The sequence below is a fragment of the Archocentrus centrarchus genome, unplaced genomic scaffold (assembly GCF_007364275.1).
Source record: "Archocentrus centrarchus isolate MPI-CPG fArcCen1 unplaced genomic scaffold, fArcCen1 scaffold_82_ctg1, whole genome shotgun sequence".
Classification (NCBI taxonomy): domain Eukaryota; kingdom Metazoa; phylum Chordata; class Actinopteri; order Cichliformes; family Cichlidae; genus Archocentrus; species Archocentrus centrarchus.
The window spans coordinates 183,100-201,138 of record NW_022060292.1 but is presented as its reverse complement, the minus strand read 5'-3'; the positions used below and the strand labels follow the sequence as shown (position 1 = coordinate 201,138).

General features: G+C 42.6%; 1 protein-coding gene across 4 annotated transcripts in view; it reads left to right on the top strand.

Moving 5' to 3' along the window:
* The first annotated feature begins 1,029 nt into the window (after positions 1–1,029).
* LOC115777861 (2-oxoglutarate dehydrogenase, mitochondrial) overlaps positions 1,030–18,039 on the top strand; it is a 30,213-nt gene continuing 13,203 nt past the window's right edge. Inside the window, exons 1-3 of one of the 4 annotated variants that reach the window (XM_030725874.1) lie at positions 1,030–1,217; positions 4,069–4,171; positions 11,580–11,624. In XM_030725874.1, the coding sequence (XP_030581734.1) occupies positions 4,111–4,171; positions 11,580–11,624 (106 nt within the window). In that variant the 5' untranslated portion in view covers positions 1,030–1,217; positions 4,069–4,110. Of the gene's footprint in view, positions 1,218–3,653; positions 3,748–4,068; positions 4,172–11,579; positions 11,625–18,039 lie in introns of all 4 variants that reach the window. The other 3 variants (XM_030725877.1, XM_030725875.1, XM_030725876.1) reach the window with 3 other exon arrangements.

Below are 18,039 nucleotides of genomic sequence, written 5' to 3'. Positions count from 1 at the left end.
ATCAAAGCTGCTGATGCTGAGATTCATTCACTGAATCCAACATTTCTACAGCCTGTATGCTGTCAGTGTAGGGGATGGAGATCAGCTCAGATAGCTGTGAAATACTGGGTTACATCTTTGTGAATTCAGTTCATCCACACAGAGCAGTAAACCTCGGAGCAGCAGCAGGTCAGCTGATCACAGCCTGCACACCAACATCATTTACTGCAGCTCACAATAGAAAGTTGTGATTCTTCTCCCCATGCAGAGCCACTACAGCTGATCTTAGGGTTCCTCCACCTTCTGAATCCCACTGTAACCCCTGAGTATCCTCATGTTTGTGTTTAGGTGGAGACACAGTCACCCTCTACTATGAGAATAGAGCTGTGTTTAAATTGCCTTTCACAGTTTGTGTCCTACATAACAGATTCAAGCTGAGTGCATTCATTAGGATTAAAATTTAGACTAGAATAACATTTGTGTTCTCATGTTTATTTTATATAATTACAATAATATAATAATGAGGTTTGTTTAGCTTTACACAAAAATAGCAGGTAGAAATGTCTGCCAAAGAACTACTTTTACTTTCTTACTTTGAGTACATTTCAGAGCCTGTACTTTTTTACTTTTACTTAAGTAAAGAAGTTGAACCAGTACTTCGACTTTTACCAAAGTATTTTTGAACACAAGTACTTGTACTTCTACTTAAGTACAGAATGTCAGTACTTTTGCCACCTCTGCCACCCTCGCTAGTCAGCACCACAAATACGACTCAGTTATACTCAGTGTTCATGTTCGTACAGCGCTGGTTAGCTGTTCTGATGCCACCCACCGCAGCACATTATTCCCTTTTATTCATTCAGCACGTATAAAAAACAGTAGACATCGACCTGAAGTGGTTTCAGTCCAGTAAGACAGGTTAGCCTTCAAAAATATAGACACAGCACATCATAGGTTCGAATCTGGATCTAACCTATGAGAGCACACACCTCAGCATATTCAAATCTTTTCCTTCATCCTCTTTGTCACTTTTTCCTGTCCTGCAGTCGTGGGATGTGTTTTTCCGGAATGCCAATGCTGGTGCTCCTCCCGGCGCCGCCTACCAGTCTCCTCTGGCTCTGTCTGCGGCGTCGAGTCTCGTCGCCCCTCAGCTCTCCTCTCTGGTCGGCGCTCAGCCCAACGTAGAGAAGCTGGTGGAGGATCACCTGGCTGTCCAGTCGCTCATCAGGGCTTACCAGGTACACCCAAACACACACCTGAGCACAGGCAGACCCAGGAACCCATCAGTATGGAATGTGTATTCTCACTAAAGGTCCTACAAAGAGTTTCATATCATTGTTTTGTGCCACAGAGCGTCTTAGGTGACCTTCCTCACTATTGCTCTGAAGCCTTTGTGCTGCAGGAGGCAGTTTAGAGTTTACAGCTGAGCTGATGTGATCATAACAAAGTTTTTCAAATGATTAATGAACCTTCTGACTTGATAAACTGATTGGGTGATGTGGCATTAGATCCCAGGGGTGAAACTGGTCCTCTGTGTGCCTACAGACGTACTCATTAATGATCAGTAAATCCATCAACCTTAGCTGATATCTCTGAAATGTCTGATTATTTAAAAACTGTTTTCCCCCTGATTTTTTTTTTTTTGTCAGTGACCTCTGACCTTTGAGCAGTCATGCGTGTTTGTACTAACAGAGTGAAATCTGTGCTGTGTGGGTTCATGTTTAAAGTGAAGTCTAATCCATCTTCACTTGCTTATTGATTGCTGTTTGTTGATGAAAATGTCTGTGTGGTTAGTTCAGGTCTTCACAGGTCACACAAACCCACCCTGATCAATAATCTATGATCAGAATTGGGGATTCTCAGAGCTGAGTGCAGAAAGCTTTCAGTCCACAGTTTCTCTTTTTTATTCTTCTCTATTTGTTATTATTATTATTAATCTCTGTCTCTCTTCCACAGCTCTTACAAAGCGCCGGGAGGTGACTGTGTGTAAATAAATTTGAATTGAATTCTCTCTGAAGAAATAAAAAGATTTCCACAGATGTTGAGGTCGTGTTGCTCTGACTGACGTTTTGTGCAGCCGGGTATGTTCTCTTTGGACCCGCTGACTTTGATTCAAGTGTCTCTGTGGTCATGCGAACACTCCCACCTCTGCTGTAATGGGGTAGGAAGGTCAGGGTCAGTCGACCTGTTTCTGTGGATGTTGAGGGATTTTCCAGACTCAGAATGATTCTTCGGTGCAAGGCAGCCCACATTGGAAGACTGCTCCACACACAGTGAAGACATTGAGTCTGTGTTACCTTATAGCAGGGGTCGGCAACCTGTAATCTGGAAAGAGCCATTTGAACCCGGTTTCCACGAAAAAACAAAACAGCGAGAGCCGCAAATAGTAGCGGAAGCCGGTAGCAGCTACCGCGAGTGAGGCATATATTGAGAAATGAAAATAAATAAATAGATAAATAAAATGATTTTATTTTAATATTTCAAGATCACAATAATGTTCCAATTTAAAACTACAACAAAAACCAAACTGACAAAAATAAAATGCCCTTCAATTGGATACTTATAATTTACTTCCACGAGCCGCACAGAGCCGCAGATTAAGCCTGAATGAGCTGTTGGTTTTTCAAACCATCTTATAAAGGAAAATAGATTGATCATACATGAGTAAATAAAAGACGAATCAACAAAATTATTAAATTTGGTTTTAATTTTTCTTTGGCAAAAACCCTCCAATCATAGATGTTCTGCAGAGGTCATGTGCCCAAGCCGAGACGGCAGATGTTTTTCACATTTTAGGAACCAATTATTAACTGAATATCCAGATGGTCTAATTTTTGGGTAGAGCCATAGACTGTGTCCTGTTTTGAAGCATTTTCGCTGTCTTTGCGATTCAAAGTTCTTAGAATTTGGCCGACCCCTGACCTTTGCGTTTCTGAATTTGTTTCCAGGCAGCCAGACATTTTTAGATGATTCATGTACAGATTAAAGCACTGAAACATTTGCCCAAAACTGTGGCTTTAGGTCAGGCCCCGCTCTTTATTTGGGGGGATAAATAACCAAAAAAATGTGGTTTAAAAAAAATCGTTTGACCACAGTCCTGATCGTTTAAAGAATGCTCCATGATTCTGATCTACTTCTGTTCACTCACTAGCTGAAACATGTGCAAGCATTACAGCTTTCATCAGACTGCCGTCCTTGAACTCTCGAGCAATCAAATTAATTTATTTCAGTATTAAAATAATCACCCTGAATTATATATTACAGTGTGCTCGTATCATTGGATTGGAATGAACTGGTGACGTTGTAAAACTTTATTCCGCTGAAGTCGGCATACTCAGGCTGTCTTTGTATTTGTAACAGACCAATGGGCCAGTTCCTCTAAAGAGCTTTGAAAGTTATGAGAATGACAAACTCATGATGGGAAATATTACCCTGCAGCAGCTCCATGTGGCTTTCAGGACAGGAAGATACAACCTGGGTGTAATAATTATTGCGCCATTTCCACAGAGACTCTGCAGATGTGTTAACAGGGAATACAACAGACTGGATTACAGTCAATGATCCTTTAAAAAGTCTCAATCTGGACTTTACTCAGCTGTGATGACCTGTGAGGACCTGAACCTGCTGTTGTGGTAACTGCGTGAATGTGTGTATATATGTGTGTGTGTGTTCAGGTGATGGGTCATCACAATGCCCATCTGGACCCGCTGGGAATCAGCTGTGTGAATTTTGATGACGCTCCAGTGAATGCTGGATTCCAGGATGTCGGTGAGAGCGCCACAACTAAACCACCAAACAAACCATGTTGTTAACATTGCTTTTCCTTCCCACCCACCCACCCACCTCCCTCTCTCCTCTTCCTCTTCCTCTCTGCTCCTATAACGCTTCCTATTTTTCTAATATTTTAATATTCCTCCTTTTCTGATTTCTTCCCTCCATCCTGCTTCTCATCTGCTTGGCTTTTCACATCCTCTGTCGGTTATTTGATTGCATCTCCTCCTCCTCCTCCTTCATTTCATTTCATTTCACCCTGCCCTCCTCCTCCTCCTCCCTACCCCGGGTGGGCTCTGCTGTTGTCACTTCCCGTAGATCCGAGGGCACCATGTGGCCCAGTTGGACCCTCTTGGCATCATGGACGCTGATCTGGACTCGTGTGTCCCCACTGACATTATCACCTCCTCCGACAAGCTGGGTGAGGAGCTGAACCTCCGAAATCGACCTCCTCTTCGTCTGTTTGTTGCTGTTGCTCTGCCTTGCAGGCCAGCTCCTCCTCATAGTCTGGGGAGTTTTCTGAAACTTTCTTGTACACCAGAAGAGTTTCTTCTGGTGTACAAGAAGTTTTTTTTTTTTTTTTTTTTTATAGAATTCTGAACTGTTTCAAGATTTTATTTCTTGGTCTAAAACTGAATCGCTCTTCATCATCTAACCTTTCAGGACCTTCATATCTGTGATGAATGGTCCTGAAAATTAACCTCACATGAATTCAGTGTTTCCCACAGCGACTGAACAGCTGCCAAACCGTCCATGAGAGCAGAAAAAGACATAACATCAACAAACTCGTTCATTCTGTTTAAAAAGTAAATCTTTATATTTATGTTCTGTAATTTAACCCCAAACATAGAAATAAATCTTTTAAAAAAAAATCAAATCATATTCACTTTCTGGGAGTGACTTTGATTTCACTTTGAAGATTATTTTAAAAATACCTCAAATCATTTTATTTCCTGTTGTGGGACTTTAGAAAAAACCCTACAGTCTGCTCAGTCTTTTTTTTTTTTTTTTGGACACAGCGGCTTTTTTTGACAGTGTAGAGACAGGAAATGGGGGAAAGACAAGCAGGCAAATCAGCAACAGGCGGGGACTCAAACCTGCGCCGCCCGCCACCGCAAAGCGGCATATGCATGTGGTCACCTGCTCCACCACTGAGACACCCGAGTGCCCTTCTCACACTTATTTTGAAAGGATTGTTGCTGTTAACCAGCCAGTCTCATGTCCACTTACCTGCAGGGTAGTACATGAGCCAAGGTGTTAGAAAAAGGCACGGGTCATTACAATTATTGGCTCTGGGTGAAACCGCTGAGAGACTTCACTGCATTCTATTAAGTGATCTGTTGAGGTCATCTGAAGAAAGGTGTGAATGGGGCTTCAGGCACCTGGGAAGGGAGCTCAGGACAGCGTTGTAAACGGGGGAAGGTTGGTGTCGTTATCCACCACCTCTGTTCAGTGATGGTTGTTCACAGTAGACATAGATTTCTTCTTTGGCTCCTCGTTCAAACCATCTGTCTTCCTGGTTCAAAATGTGAATGTTGGCATCCTCAAAGAGTGACATTTGACCTTTAGGTGCAGATGTACAGCTGAGTCTTGTCCTGTAGAAGTGGGTCTTCTATGTTGTGCCATGCATATGTCAAGAGTCTGTTTGGTTTCTCAAATATAGAGATCCAAGCACTCCTCACTGCACAGCATTCACTATGTTGCTTATCTTGTGTTTGGGATGGACCAGTTTTTGCCTCAGTGTGACTTGGTTTGAAGTATACTGGGATGTCATGCTTGGAGAAACTTCACCTAAGTTTCTCTGACAAACCTGCCGCGTAAGGCAGCCCACGGCACATCCATGCTGTTCTCTGTAGAAACCCTCCTCATATTTGAAATATGCTGTGGTAGGGCAGAAGTCTAACAGTGCAAATCTGATCTGGGTTAAGCTGGTTCTCTTTTGTAAGGAGCTGTCTCCCTGTAGTCATTTTCTGATTACAGCAAGACAGAGTACCTACTCTTTGACTCCCACCACCCACTGGAACACAAACTTGGGGTGACCGGGACCCTGCAACACCAGAAAACTTTCCCTCTAAAGCAGAAGGGAAACAAAAGGAACACACATGTAAAAAAGACCTTTAAAAACATGAAGATGCACAAGAAAGAGTGTCAGACACCAACTCCAAGGCAAAAACTGGTTCATCCCAAAGACAAAACTCCTAAACACAAGATAAGCAACATCGTGTATGCTGGGCAAGACTCAGCTGTACATCTGCACCTAAATGTCAAAGGTCGCTCTTTCCAGGATGCCAATGTTCACATTTTGGGCCAGGATGGTTTGAAAGAGGAATCAAGGAAGCCATCTGTGTCCACTGTGAACAACCACTGCTGAGCAGAGGAGGTGGATAAGGTCACCAACTTTCCCCCATCTACAATGCTATCATGAGCTCCCTTCCCAGGCGCCTCAACCCTCACTCACACCTTTCTTCAGGTGACCTCAACAGGTCACTTGATAGAGTGGGGCAAAGTCCTACAGTGGTTTCACACCCAAAACCACTGTACCGACCCACGCCTTTAATCACACCTTGGCGCATGTGATTATCCACATGAGCAATAGTGAATACTGGTGTTCACAGTAGTGAGGTCAATGAACAGCTCCTGGCTTTTCAGGCTGGTTGTTTCTGCAAAACTGACAAAACTAAAGACGTCCTGTGTATTTGTATTCTGGTTAGTATGATGAGCAGACTAATGTATAATTATTATTAGAATTTATTAAACCCAAAAGGTATGATACTGTAAAAACCCATTAAATTATGACACACGTTCTGCTGGGTCATACAAATTTAAACGGGAGAGAAAAGCAAATAAACGTGAAAATAAAAGGATTAAAAAAAAATCCCCACCAAAACCCCCCAAAAGCTATTTTTAGTACCACTTTAGTACTTCATCTGTTTTACCATTCATGACACGTCTCAAATCAAAGGTTATTTGTCCATCTCACAAACATCAGACATCCCATCAACAGCCAGCGTGAGCCATTAGAGGAACCCATCAGCTGTGGAGGTTTCTCATCCAAATATGAGATTTAAAAACATGTTTAATTTGCTTCTAAAAAAAACCCAAAAAACTTTTCTCTGAGTGTTGTCCAGTAGTTTAAAAATCCTGAGGTATTTAAAAATTCTTAGTAATGGTTTGTAGTTTCAGTCTCTCCAGTAGTGAGTTGTGTCTGTTTGACTGGTGATGTATCCGAGGACATTTCTCCTTCAGTCTGTGGGAAACACTGAACATAATGGGAATCTTTACCTAATCCTGACTTTGTCAGTTTAAAACCTGGATGATTTCTTGAGACCTGGGACATGTGAATAATAACCCTGATTACTATGTTGAGGGTATTTTAACAAGGGGAACTGCCCTTTTTCCCAACGTGATGAAGTTGCCGCAGAGGAATGAAAGCTTCCTCAGAGCCCCGCTAGAAACCCTCCTGATTTGGTGTGGATTCAGGAGGACCTGCACACATAGACCACATTTTGACTGATGAGGTGCCGGTGCTCGTGCCAGTGCTGGTGCCGGTTCCAATGAACCGGTGAACCGCTTAAGAACAGGCCTGTGTTTTATGTATGAGTGTGGGTGGGTCCTCGTCTGGAAACGGAAGCCGAAGAGCACAAATGTGGGAGAACACGCTCCCCTTTGCAAACTCTTCTTGTGCTGTGAACACATTTTACGGTCCAAACGAAACTACTGCAGCATCTGTGTGCAGCACAGAGGTAACACAGACAACGATAACAAGCAAGACGACAAGTACGCACTTTGTGTCCTTTTATCTGTGATATGAACTGATACAAAGCAGTAAGTTCAGCCTTAGGGCCCAAACTAAGTCACAGTCGTGAAAATCGCTTCTCTTGTGTAATACACACCATGCAGTGAACTAGCAGTAGAAAACTTTACGTTGAAGTGGCAGAGTCTGGCCTTTCTGCCACTTGCGTCACATATTCTTGGTTCCCCGAGCAGCTAGCTGAATAGTTGAATCCGTTTTTCGGCCGAGCAGCGAGTGGGTTCACGGTAGAAAAAAAAAAATGCTGAACGGTTCGTGCACTGGGCACCGGCACCCAATCAGTGGAAAAAGGCCATATAAGAGACAGGCCTGCAGATGACCTGCTTCTACTGCCTCAGATCTCATGTTCAGACTTAAAACTCCTCTCTGAATATTTCGTCCTCCTGCATGTTTGCTTAATAAAAAACACTCAGTAGTTGCTGAAGCAGCTGCTTCCTTTGAGTTTATTTAGAAACGTTCCCTGATCGACTCGTCAGCAAACACTGAGAAATGGTCAAACATCTCATTCTAATATCTTAGAACCAACTGTAACTGCTGCTGGACTTTAAGAAAATAAAACAGGATTACTTAAACGGATTAATCCACACTAATGATGCCGCAGGATGGAGGTTTTGGCCTGCTCAGCTGCTCTCATGGTTTTTGATCTCAAGATGTTGGCGCTTCCGGTTTATCCAGCCACCATCTGAGCCAAGATTTCCATTTTCCGTCTGATAAATTGAAGAGGTTGCTTGCTGTTTGCCCGGTGCACTGAAACCCTCCTTATGATGGTTTGGTTGTTAGCAGTTTGTGTGGAAGATGCTGAGGTTGAATTAGCTGCAAAATGTTCATCCAGCTGTTTTTTTTTGTACGGATGGCTTCCAGCCATTTGTTGCGTTGTCCCAAATTTTTATAGACATGCTGCTGCCGTCAAATTCAAACATTTTTCTTAAATGAAACATTTGATATGTTCCTGTGTTCTATTGTGAATAAATATGCGTTAATGAGATTTGGAAATCATTGCATTCAGTTTTACATATGTTTACACAGCAGTGCAGCGTTTTTGGAACTGCGTTTGGGCTTTTGGTTTCAGCAGTAAGGCAAGCTTTTACTTTGAAGGCCAGTGTTGTTCATTTGTAGTTTGCGACTGCAGGTGATCTGCTAGTGACCAAAGCAGTCGCAGCTGTGTACCTCTGTAAACCCAGCAGCCTATGGTTACCATGCAGGCAGCTGCCAAAGGGCCTGTATGACTGAGGCTTTACCTGCCAACAGAGTCGGTTCATATGTGATTGGTCAGTATCACTCGGACTACAAACAGAAACTAAAAGGCCTCCAGTTCAGAAACCTCAGTCAGGACTTGATTTGAAAAATTTTGGATGTAAATTTAATGTCTAAAGATCCTCCCTTTTACATTTCCTGTAGTTAAGTGTCCGAACTCTGACGATCCTACGTCAGCCGGAAGAAGGTGTGAACAGCTAAAGTCCATTTCCTTTGGTCGTCCTACACCATCAACCGATGATAATAGTTTTTATGATGCATGACGGTGATAACTCAGTCTCAGCATTGAAATGAGTTAGCACACTAACTCCAGGAACCCCCTCTAATGGTTGTTTATGGATATTTGAGGCAGAAAGTCACACTTAAAATTAATTTATTGTTCTGTATTGAATCTGTGTAGACCCTACAATGTACCTCAGTGTACAGGTTATGGGGTACCTGTGGTGTAGATTTAACACAAAAGGATAAATCCACTGTTGGGCAACACCAAACGTTCTCTGCATGTGAAGCAGTGTTAATTTTGACAGCAAATTTAATTTAGTTTTAGTCATCTGAATAGTTTTAGTTTTAATCTAGTCTTAGTTGACGAATTAGTCGACTAAATCTACAGTTGATTTAGTCGACTAAAATATAACACAACAAAATTAAACATTTATTAAAAGTTATGGAATATTATTAATAATACTAACATTAGCGTTTCACCTGCTTCCCACACACCTGATCATTAACACCACCTTACTGAGATAATCCGAGCGTTTTACAGCAGGACGCTCTGAAAGGTACAGGGCAGTGTTCAGGACTAAGATTATAAAGGCTAATCCACCGCGGTGTGGAGATTTTCTCTAAACACAAACTGGGAAAAACACTTTACCCTGCATGACGTTAAAATGCTGACCTTTGCATGGAGATCTGGGTGACTGGTTTGCAGATGATGTTTAATATTTGTCGTGTTTTTACCCGAGATAGTCGCCCCCACATGGTTTACACATCGTTTTGTTTGTCACAACGTCAAAGGACAAATGTGTCCATACATCGGCTCTTCTCTTTCTCCCTGCTGACATTGTTTACATCACTTATTTATATCGGAAGTAACAACAAATCACAGGCTAGTTTGGTCTTCCCGGGTTAGAGCAATTTGTGCAACTGTGCATTTGATTGGATGTTTTCCTAAATTGTCCCGCCCGGTCACAAAATAAGGTACGTTCTGATTGGATGTTGTCCCCGCCAATTATTTTTGGCTCGTTTTCATTCGTTGATGAAAGTGTCAGTTAATTTCCTCATCGTTTTTATCCTTTTAGGTGGTTTTTATTTAGTTATCGTCTCATTATCAGCATGGAGAAAAAGGGTCATTGATCAAAACATTTTGTCAACGAAATTAACACTGATGTGAAGGCGGCAGAATGCTAAGAAACACTCGTTTGTTAACACATTTATGAGCTGAAGGAAGCGTGATCTGATTTAAACACATTTCCGTCACAGCTACCTTAAATTACACCCGTGTGACTGTGACTTAGTTCTTCATTCACGTACGTGTTCAAAGAGATGAGTCTGAACATGAGATGTGATAGTGACGAAGATCATCACAGTAAATCTCTTCTGAGGATGAAGAGGCCTCACAAAGTCAGCAAACATCACTTTGACAAATGCTTTTTTTATACAGACAGAGCAGTGGATGAAGTCGTGTGGGAGTTTTAGTCGGTGTTTACGGCTGATGGGGCTGCTGAGCTGTGAGCTTGTGGCCTGAAGCAGGAAGCTGCTGCTGTAGTTACCGCCTGCTGGGTGGAGCTGAGTCCACAGCTTTTAGTCTGAGTCAGAAGTTCCCACAAAGCAGACATTTTTGTTAGTGTCTACTTTAAACCTGCCGAAATTATGCAATTTAAGGAGCTGTCATTTGACATCATTTTCACAAACAGTGACAGTCTGAAGTCTAACTTTCAGCTGAGGAGCATCTCAAAGCTCTGCTCAGTCTTGCTCTGAGGAAAGTTCAAAAATGTTTGACAAGATGGTTAAAATAATGTCAGTCCAGATTCCAGGTGTGTGCCATCAAACCACCAGATAAAGCTGTACATCCTGTTTGTCTGACTGATGTGAATATTTAGGAGCTGCTGTGTCACTGCGCTCTGAATGCCGCCAACGGCTGATTCATGCGTCGCTTTGGCTGTAATCTGGGTTTGAATCAGAAAACATCAAAGAATCGAAGGCGTGTGGCTTTGCCTTGCTGTCTGCCGCTGAAATAAAAACCCTGAAACACTTCAACGTAAGCATTGTTCAGCTCCTGAAACTCTCACCGTGACTCTGCCCACCTTGGACACCTCCATCAGGTTCATGAGGCAGAAATGAAGCAGAGAAACAGGGAGAGTGGCCGCTGTGTGGCTCTGATGCGTCTCTTTGAGGCTCCACTCTGCTGTGTGCCGTGTTCAGTTTGTTGTGGTAGTGCCACAGAAAGCAGTCCCGTCCGAGGGTGACCTGAATGGCTTGAATCTTTAGTGTGGGACAGCTGTGGTGACACTGTTTGAGCTCAGCATGGTGTTAAGTGCATCTCTCTGTCTCCACCGCTTCAGTCCAAAATCATCATCTTCACTGAATCGGGGTTTCGATTTAACGGCGGTGGAGACAATGAGATGCTGGGGGCTCTGTTGAACCTGAAGGCTGTTGTGTTGGGGCTGGTGGTGTGAAATAGTTGTGGTGTTAGAGGGGGTTGTAGGTTTCTAATAATGTCCAGGTGTCTCTTCCCTTTGCTGCCCCCTGCTGGTGACCCATCCAGACGTGGCTGTGTTCAAGGAGAGGCTGCAAATCCTCACGATCGGAGGTATGAGAACCAACTCTGCTGTGAAGTCAGTAGTTCATCTTTAGAGGAATTTGTCTGCAATAGTTTGAAGGAAACATGCAGGAGCTTAAAGAAACAAACCCAGCTGAGAGCACGCTCCTGCGCTTCCGCAGAGGTTGCTGAGGATCAGCGGAGACAAATGCCGTCTTCTGATTTTCTGCAGGAGTTAAAGGATGTTTGGCTCCACAGTCGCCACAAACTGATTTTATTGAAACTAAAAGCATTTTAAAATATTCTGAGCTTCTGTATTTTGGTGTAAGCTGTCAACTTTTATTTTGTAGAAGCTAGAAGTGCAACAAGTTGGCCTTGGATCCCCACTCCAACCTGACACTCACCTGTACAGAAATTTACCTGCATGTGATTTTACTGTTAGGAAGAGGCGTGCAGTTTAAACACCCAGATAAATATAATCACACAGGACAAGACTTCTTCCATGAAGCCAAAAATAAACTAATCAATTCAGTTAAATTCAGTTTTATTTATATAGCGCCAAATCACAACAAACAGTGGCCTCAAGGTGCTTTATAGCCAGCATCTCACTGGTTCCTCCTCATCAGTCCATCCATACACTCAGTTTATCACATTTTTGTGGTGTTGTAGTTTCAATAAATGTAATTTATTAGCTCACAATCAGCTCTGCTCTGCTGGCATTGTTTGAGCTTAAAAAAAAATGAACACAGTGCAATAATGACACACCATCTAGAGTTTAGGTGTGATTAATTACTGGGAAACAGATATGTAAAACATAAAATAAAGTGGGCTTATAGGCCCTAATGAAGGTCCAAGAAGCTCTGTGCATTAACCTTCATTTACACACTTCAGAGACATAAAGTGACATCTTCAAAGATAGAAAACCTAATTTTGCATGCTGCCAGTTTTAGTTCTTACAAAGAAAATGTGAATCAGTCTTGCTCCCTGCAGCAGGATGCATAAAGCTTTAAATGGAGATACATTGAGCATTTCATCTGCCCTAAATGCCTGAGAGAATCTCAAGTCTTAGCCAGCTTAAGTTTAAACCCGCATTTTGGTGCAAAACTTATGTTTAAAGCAACAGAAAACCAGTGAAGAAGAACCTCTGCTCGCTGCCGAGTGGTGGTTGGGTGATCGTTCTTTACTCCTGTGGAAACGATTTCTGTGGCTGAACCACAGTGAAAGATTGCTCTCGGACCTTACAAACACCGTCTCCTCAGCCCCTCGAATGTCTTCAGTGTCTCCTGTGGTTTCTGCTCCTTTGTTAGCTGCTGCTAGCATCCCACTGCTGATCCCTGATAAAGGGGTTACCCCCCGTCTGTCAGAAAGTTCACTCTATGTCCGGAGATAATTTTTATCTGATCACAGGCTGATCTGACATTAAAACGCACGTTTTCTGGGTCTGAAAGTGCCAAAATCTGTTTGTTACACTCACCTCTGAATATACTGAATTATCTTTGGCAGGAAAACCTCTCAGTACCTCTCTTTAGTCTCCTTCTGAACTGCAGTTCCTCTCAGATGCAGATGTGTTCATATGAATTGGGAGACTTTATATATTTAGAACCTCCTATTAATAAAATCAGATGGTTGTTGTTGCTAGTCAGGCCCTCCCTGCTGGCAGAGGTCACTATAAGGCCTCGTTCGCTGTTTACGGAGGGAAATGAAGCCCAGGTTTTACATTTCCACTTCCACCTACGGCCCAGACTGGATTAATACTGAGTGAGGCTGAAAACTGAAGCACCAAAACTGCAGTTCCCATAAAGTCCAGCAGAGGCTGCAGCAGTGAGTCAGGCCCATAGACCTCCATGTTAAAACTTTCCAGCAGAAACAGACATGTTTACAGCCAGATACAGAAACTGCTTTGGTCTCTGTAGCGAATGTGGTTTTAACTCGCCTGTTTAAATAAAGTTTGCATTATCAGGCGCGTGGCCTCTCCGACTGACGGATGGTGACACAGGCGGCTGTAGCTGCTAGCTGACTGCTAGGCTTCACCTCAGCTAACTGGAGTTCCCGAACTGGATCTCTGGACCATGTTTCTGCTGTTGGAGCCTTTTGGAGCATTTTTAGTGCAGTTATCCGACCGATAATATGGCTGCTGTGTGCTTCATTGGATTAACAGAAGGCAGAGCTCCAGTTTTGCTAAGTGGGATTTTGTTGTTACAGATTTGCAGGAATCTGTATGTGGGGGGGGGAGGGGGATGGGCACAGATACAGTACCTGTCACACAGTCTGTGGATGCACCTTATCACCAGAATGCTAACAAAATGTGAGGTGTTGTCACAGTGGCTACTTCCGTGCATGGAAGCTCAGACTTCCACCTTAGGTCATTAATCTGTAAATATAATGCAGTGAATTGTGGGTCTGTAGTGTCTCTGAAACATCTGATATCTGAGAATGGTGATACTGGGTCAGCTTGGTTGGATCTTTTTGCTGCATATCTCAGGCTTGGTTTTTCTGTGGAAAAATAAAAGAGAAAAAAACGGATTTATCACCATTAGCTTGTTTAACGCGGAGCTGTAACTCTGATTATTTCTGACATTCTCGCTGTATTTTAAACTGGTTCATAGTTTGTTTTTCAATCAGACTCTCAGCAGGACTAATGCAACAGAGCAGGAAGGTGCTGTGCAGTCTGGAAACCTCCTGCTGTGGTAGCGTCCTGACAGTTTGTTCTCTGTGGATCAAACTGGTCTGAAGTCAGCTGTTACTGTCACACAGACCTGTTCAAAGGTCAGGAAAATGATTTAGAGCTGGAAATAACAGCTGAGGACTGAACTGAGGATACAGAGCCTTAATATTTCCAAAAGAGTGGGATGTAGAAGCAGATCTTTTAAAGTCTGTTATTATCCAGAGGTGCGGTTTTTGAAAAACATCTTCAACATGTTTCCTCTGAGCGTCATCAGCTCCTCTTTGAACTTTTATGAAGCTCCAGATGTTTTCAGTGGGTGATGGTTGGTAGGTAGGTAGCTAGATATAAGGTTTGGATCATTTTTGACATTTAACACAGCATCCTACCTTATAGGAAATGGACTTGCAGGTTTTACATTTCCTTTGTTAGGCAGAAGGTCCTGGGCTCAAAGTAATGAACATCTTTCAGTAGAAAAGCGATGACAGCTGTCATTAACGCTCAGAAAGAGGAAACTGGTGGCAGGAGGTCAGTGTGCCACACAAAGTTATTATAGATATAAAATCACCACAAATGGACAGAAACAGACACACAAATGAGGGTTTGAGCTTTTTCACCCTGATGGGTATTCCTATACATGTTTTTTTTTTTTCTGACACCATGAATGTCAACAACTTGTTGCGATGGCAGACGATATGACCTTTAAAACCTGACCTTTTCTTAACTTTAAAGAAGCCAATTGTTGATTTGTGTGAGGGGGTGTTTAATATATCAGAAGGTTTATCTACACCAGCGGTCTCAAAGTCACGGCCCACGGGCCGCATCCGGCCCCGCCCCCTACTTCCGGTCCGCGATTTGATGTCAAAAATATAAGACAATTTGGCCCTTTAAGTTACTTTTTTGACATTTTGCTAACTCCTCTTAATTGGAGGGGAGACTGCTGATCTACACATCAGGCCAGAGCGATGCACGAGACTGACCACAGGGAGACAGAGTGATCACAGATCCCATTAAAAAAAAAAAAAAGCCTGAGCCTTGAGGGGAGGCGCTGGTCATCAGTCGGAGTTTTTTCAGAGCTCGGTTAGTGAAGTGTGATGTTTGTACTTCAGAGCCAAGTGTCACTGTCAGGTTTGTGCCCATTCAGCACAGCTGAAGACATCCTACCTGCTTCGCTCTTCCTCTCTTCCTCCACCTCCTCGTGAGGAAGAAAGGAAGGCAGGAACGTGAGGCAGACTCTGCTTCCTGATTGGATGTTCTGCTCTTGAATTGGCTGAGTCAGCTGTGAGTCTGCTGCCAGGTCGAGTGTTTAAAGGGATTTTAAGCTGATTAGATTCAAACAGGAAACCTCCTCCTCCTTTCTCTCCTCCATAACACCTCCTCCCCTTACATCCCATAATCAGTTTGAAGTCATTAAATAACCGAATAAGTGCCTCCAACATGTTCCTGCTCAGTTGTGGCTGCTGTCATCATCTCATCGCTGCTCTCTGCGGTCATGTGGAGCTTTACTTATTCTTTCTGTTTGATATCAGAGACCAGCGCTGACGTATGCAGGTCATTCAGAGCCAAAAACATAAACTCACTGCGTCAGAAGCTAATTTTATTTACTGTGCAGATGTTTGAGACCAAACTCAGCTTCACTGGAAAATAAACTTCCAGTGTTTTTGGGACAGAATAACGGATGAACTTCAGATATCGAGTATCAGGATTTTTCATGGTAGTATTTTTATTTTTTTTTTTGCCAAAGTTTTATAACTTTTTAATCTGAGACTTTGTGGATGTACAGATTACTTTGTTAATCTGGACATTTGTCTTCTGTCTGTTTTATTCTAAGCCCTAATATTCAGTCACATCAAGAACATTTTTTTTGTAGTCTTAATTTTTCTCTAAACTCACAGAAATCTCTTGTGAAAACCTGTTTTTACAAAGAGCTTTCAGTAGAGAAAAGTTTAAAAATCCAGATCAAAGTAAATCAGTTTCTGTGCTGCTGCCACCTGGAGGTTAAAGCAGAAAACTCCTGTCTGTCAGCTCTGGTCTGTATGGAAGCTTGTTTCTGCCACTACAAAAAAAAACAGCAATCCATAACATCATATCTCAAAATTTCAAGTTAGCTCTGCCAGTCAGGAAGGTCCGTTGCATGCGTTGGCATCATCTGCTTCCAGGAAATGACCTCTTTCACGGAGCTTGGTGATTCGCAGAGCTAATTTGAAATTTTGACTTAACGTGAAATTTCGAGTGAATAAGCCGAGTTATGGATACAAAAAAAAAATAATTTTTTTTTTTAGTGGCAAAAAAGCTTCCATAGGTCTCACATGGATTTTATTATTAAAATTTATTAAAAGATTTTAAAGTTCTATCCACAATTTAATTATGATGTTTTAAACCTGAATCTTAGCTTGTGGTTCTGGGTGAACCGTGACATGAGCTGCAGGTCGTCTTACAGGACAATGGTTGTGACAGCAGAGTGTGTGTCTGTTGTGTTGATCAAAGATTGATGGAGATCTGCAGTTTAGTTCATATTAGTGTTCCTGCGGGACCATCACCAGAAACGATTTAAGGAAGAACGCTGAAGACTGAACAATATTAAAGCAAAGTCTACATAAATATGAGGTTCATGGTTATTTTGATCAGTGATTGGTCAGACAGCCGTGCACATGCTCACGTGTCTGTTGACCTGACGAGCGGTGAGGTGACATCCTCTTTCTTTTATGGGCAGCGCACACAGCTATAAATCAGAGCTGGATGAATCAGATGAAATAAAGACAGGATCATCTCTATAAACCTGTTTCAGTAGAGTTGTAAATCAAACACCCCCCTTTCCTTTACAGCTTCCTTCAGCCTGAGGTAGAGGAGAGTCGGTCAGCAGGTTGTGGAACAGATGGACGTAGCTACTGCAACGTCAGCTCCTGGTCAGTGACGTTATGGACAGTGAAAGGACAGTGTTTACAGAGGTCAGGGCCGAGGGCTGCTTTACTTTCAAGCACTGGAAGCCTTTAATTTGCTGAGGACGAGTTTAAATGGTAAATGGACTAGTTCTTATATAGCGCTTTTCTACTCAATCAGAGCACTCAAAGCGCTTATGAGTTTAAGGCACGTCCGGACTGACCTTAGTGTTCAGACCCAGAAGTCACGTCCATCTTTCAGTCTGTGGGCCAGGAAGTCGAACTGAGAACTGTTTCTGTAGGCAAAGTGAAACGGGGGACAGTCTGTGTTAAAGATTTTTAAGTGTAGAAATATGTCAGATTTCAGCAAAAGTGCTGGTTTGTGTGGTCTGTATGTTTAAATCCATATTTTCTCCTGGCTGACCGGCAGCCACTCTACAGTGAAGTCAGAACCATAGGCTTCAATTTAGACAGAAAAGCTTAGACAAGTGAAGAATTGCGACTACATTATGAAAAGTTCACATTTAACGAGCCGTCTGTTTGTGAGATGATGAACTGCTGCAGATTTTTTCAGAGGAATTTGTGCAGTTTGAATAATGAGTGTTTTTTCCATCTTCTGTGAGCCTTACATCATCCCTCAACTTTCCACATCACGGTGGATCTAAAAAGGCATAGAGCCTTCACATGCTGAGAAAACAGCATTTCATGTTTTTATGATTCACACAGTGAAAAGTGTGTGAAACAGGATATCATCAGGGTACAGCTGTAAAACTGGTTTAAGTCATGCTCATCTCGTTGGACCTGCTGCCGAGTTTCTCTGATTGGTCAGTTGCGTTGATGGTCCTGGAGCAACAGCGATGATGATGATGTATGAAGTTGGTGTGTCAGACTGTTGGTTTAAATTATCGACGCTAACTATGTTTGT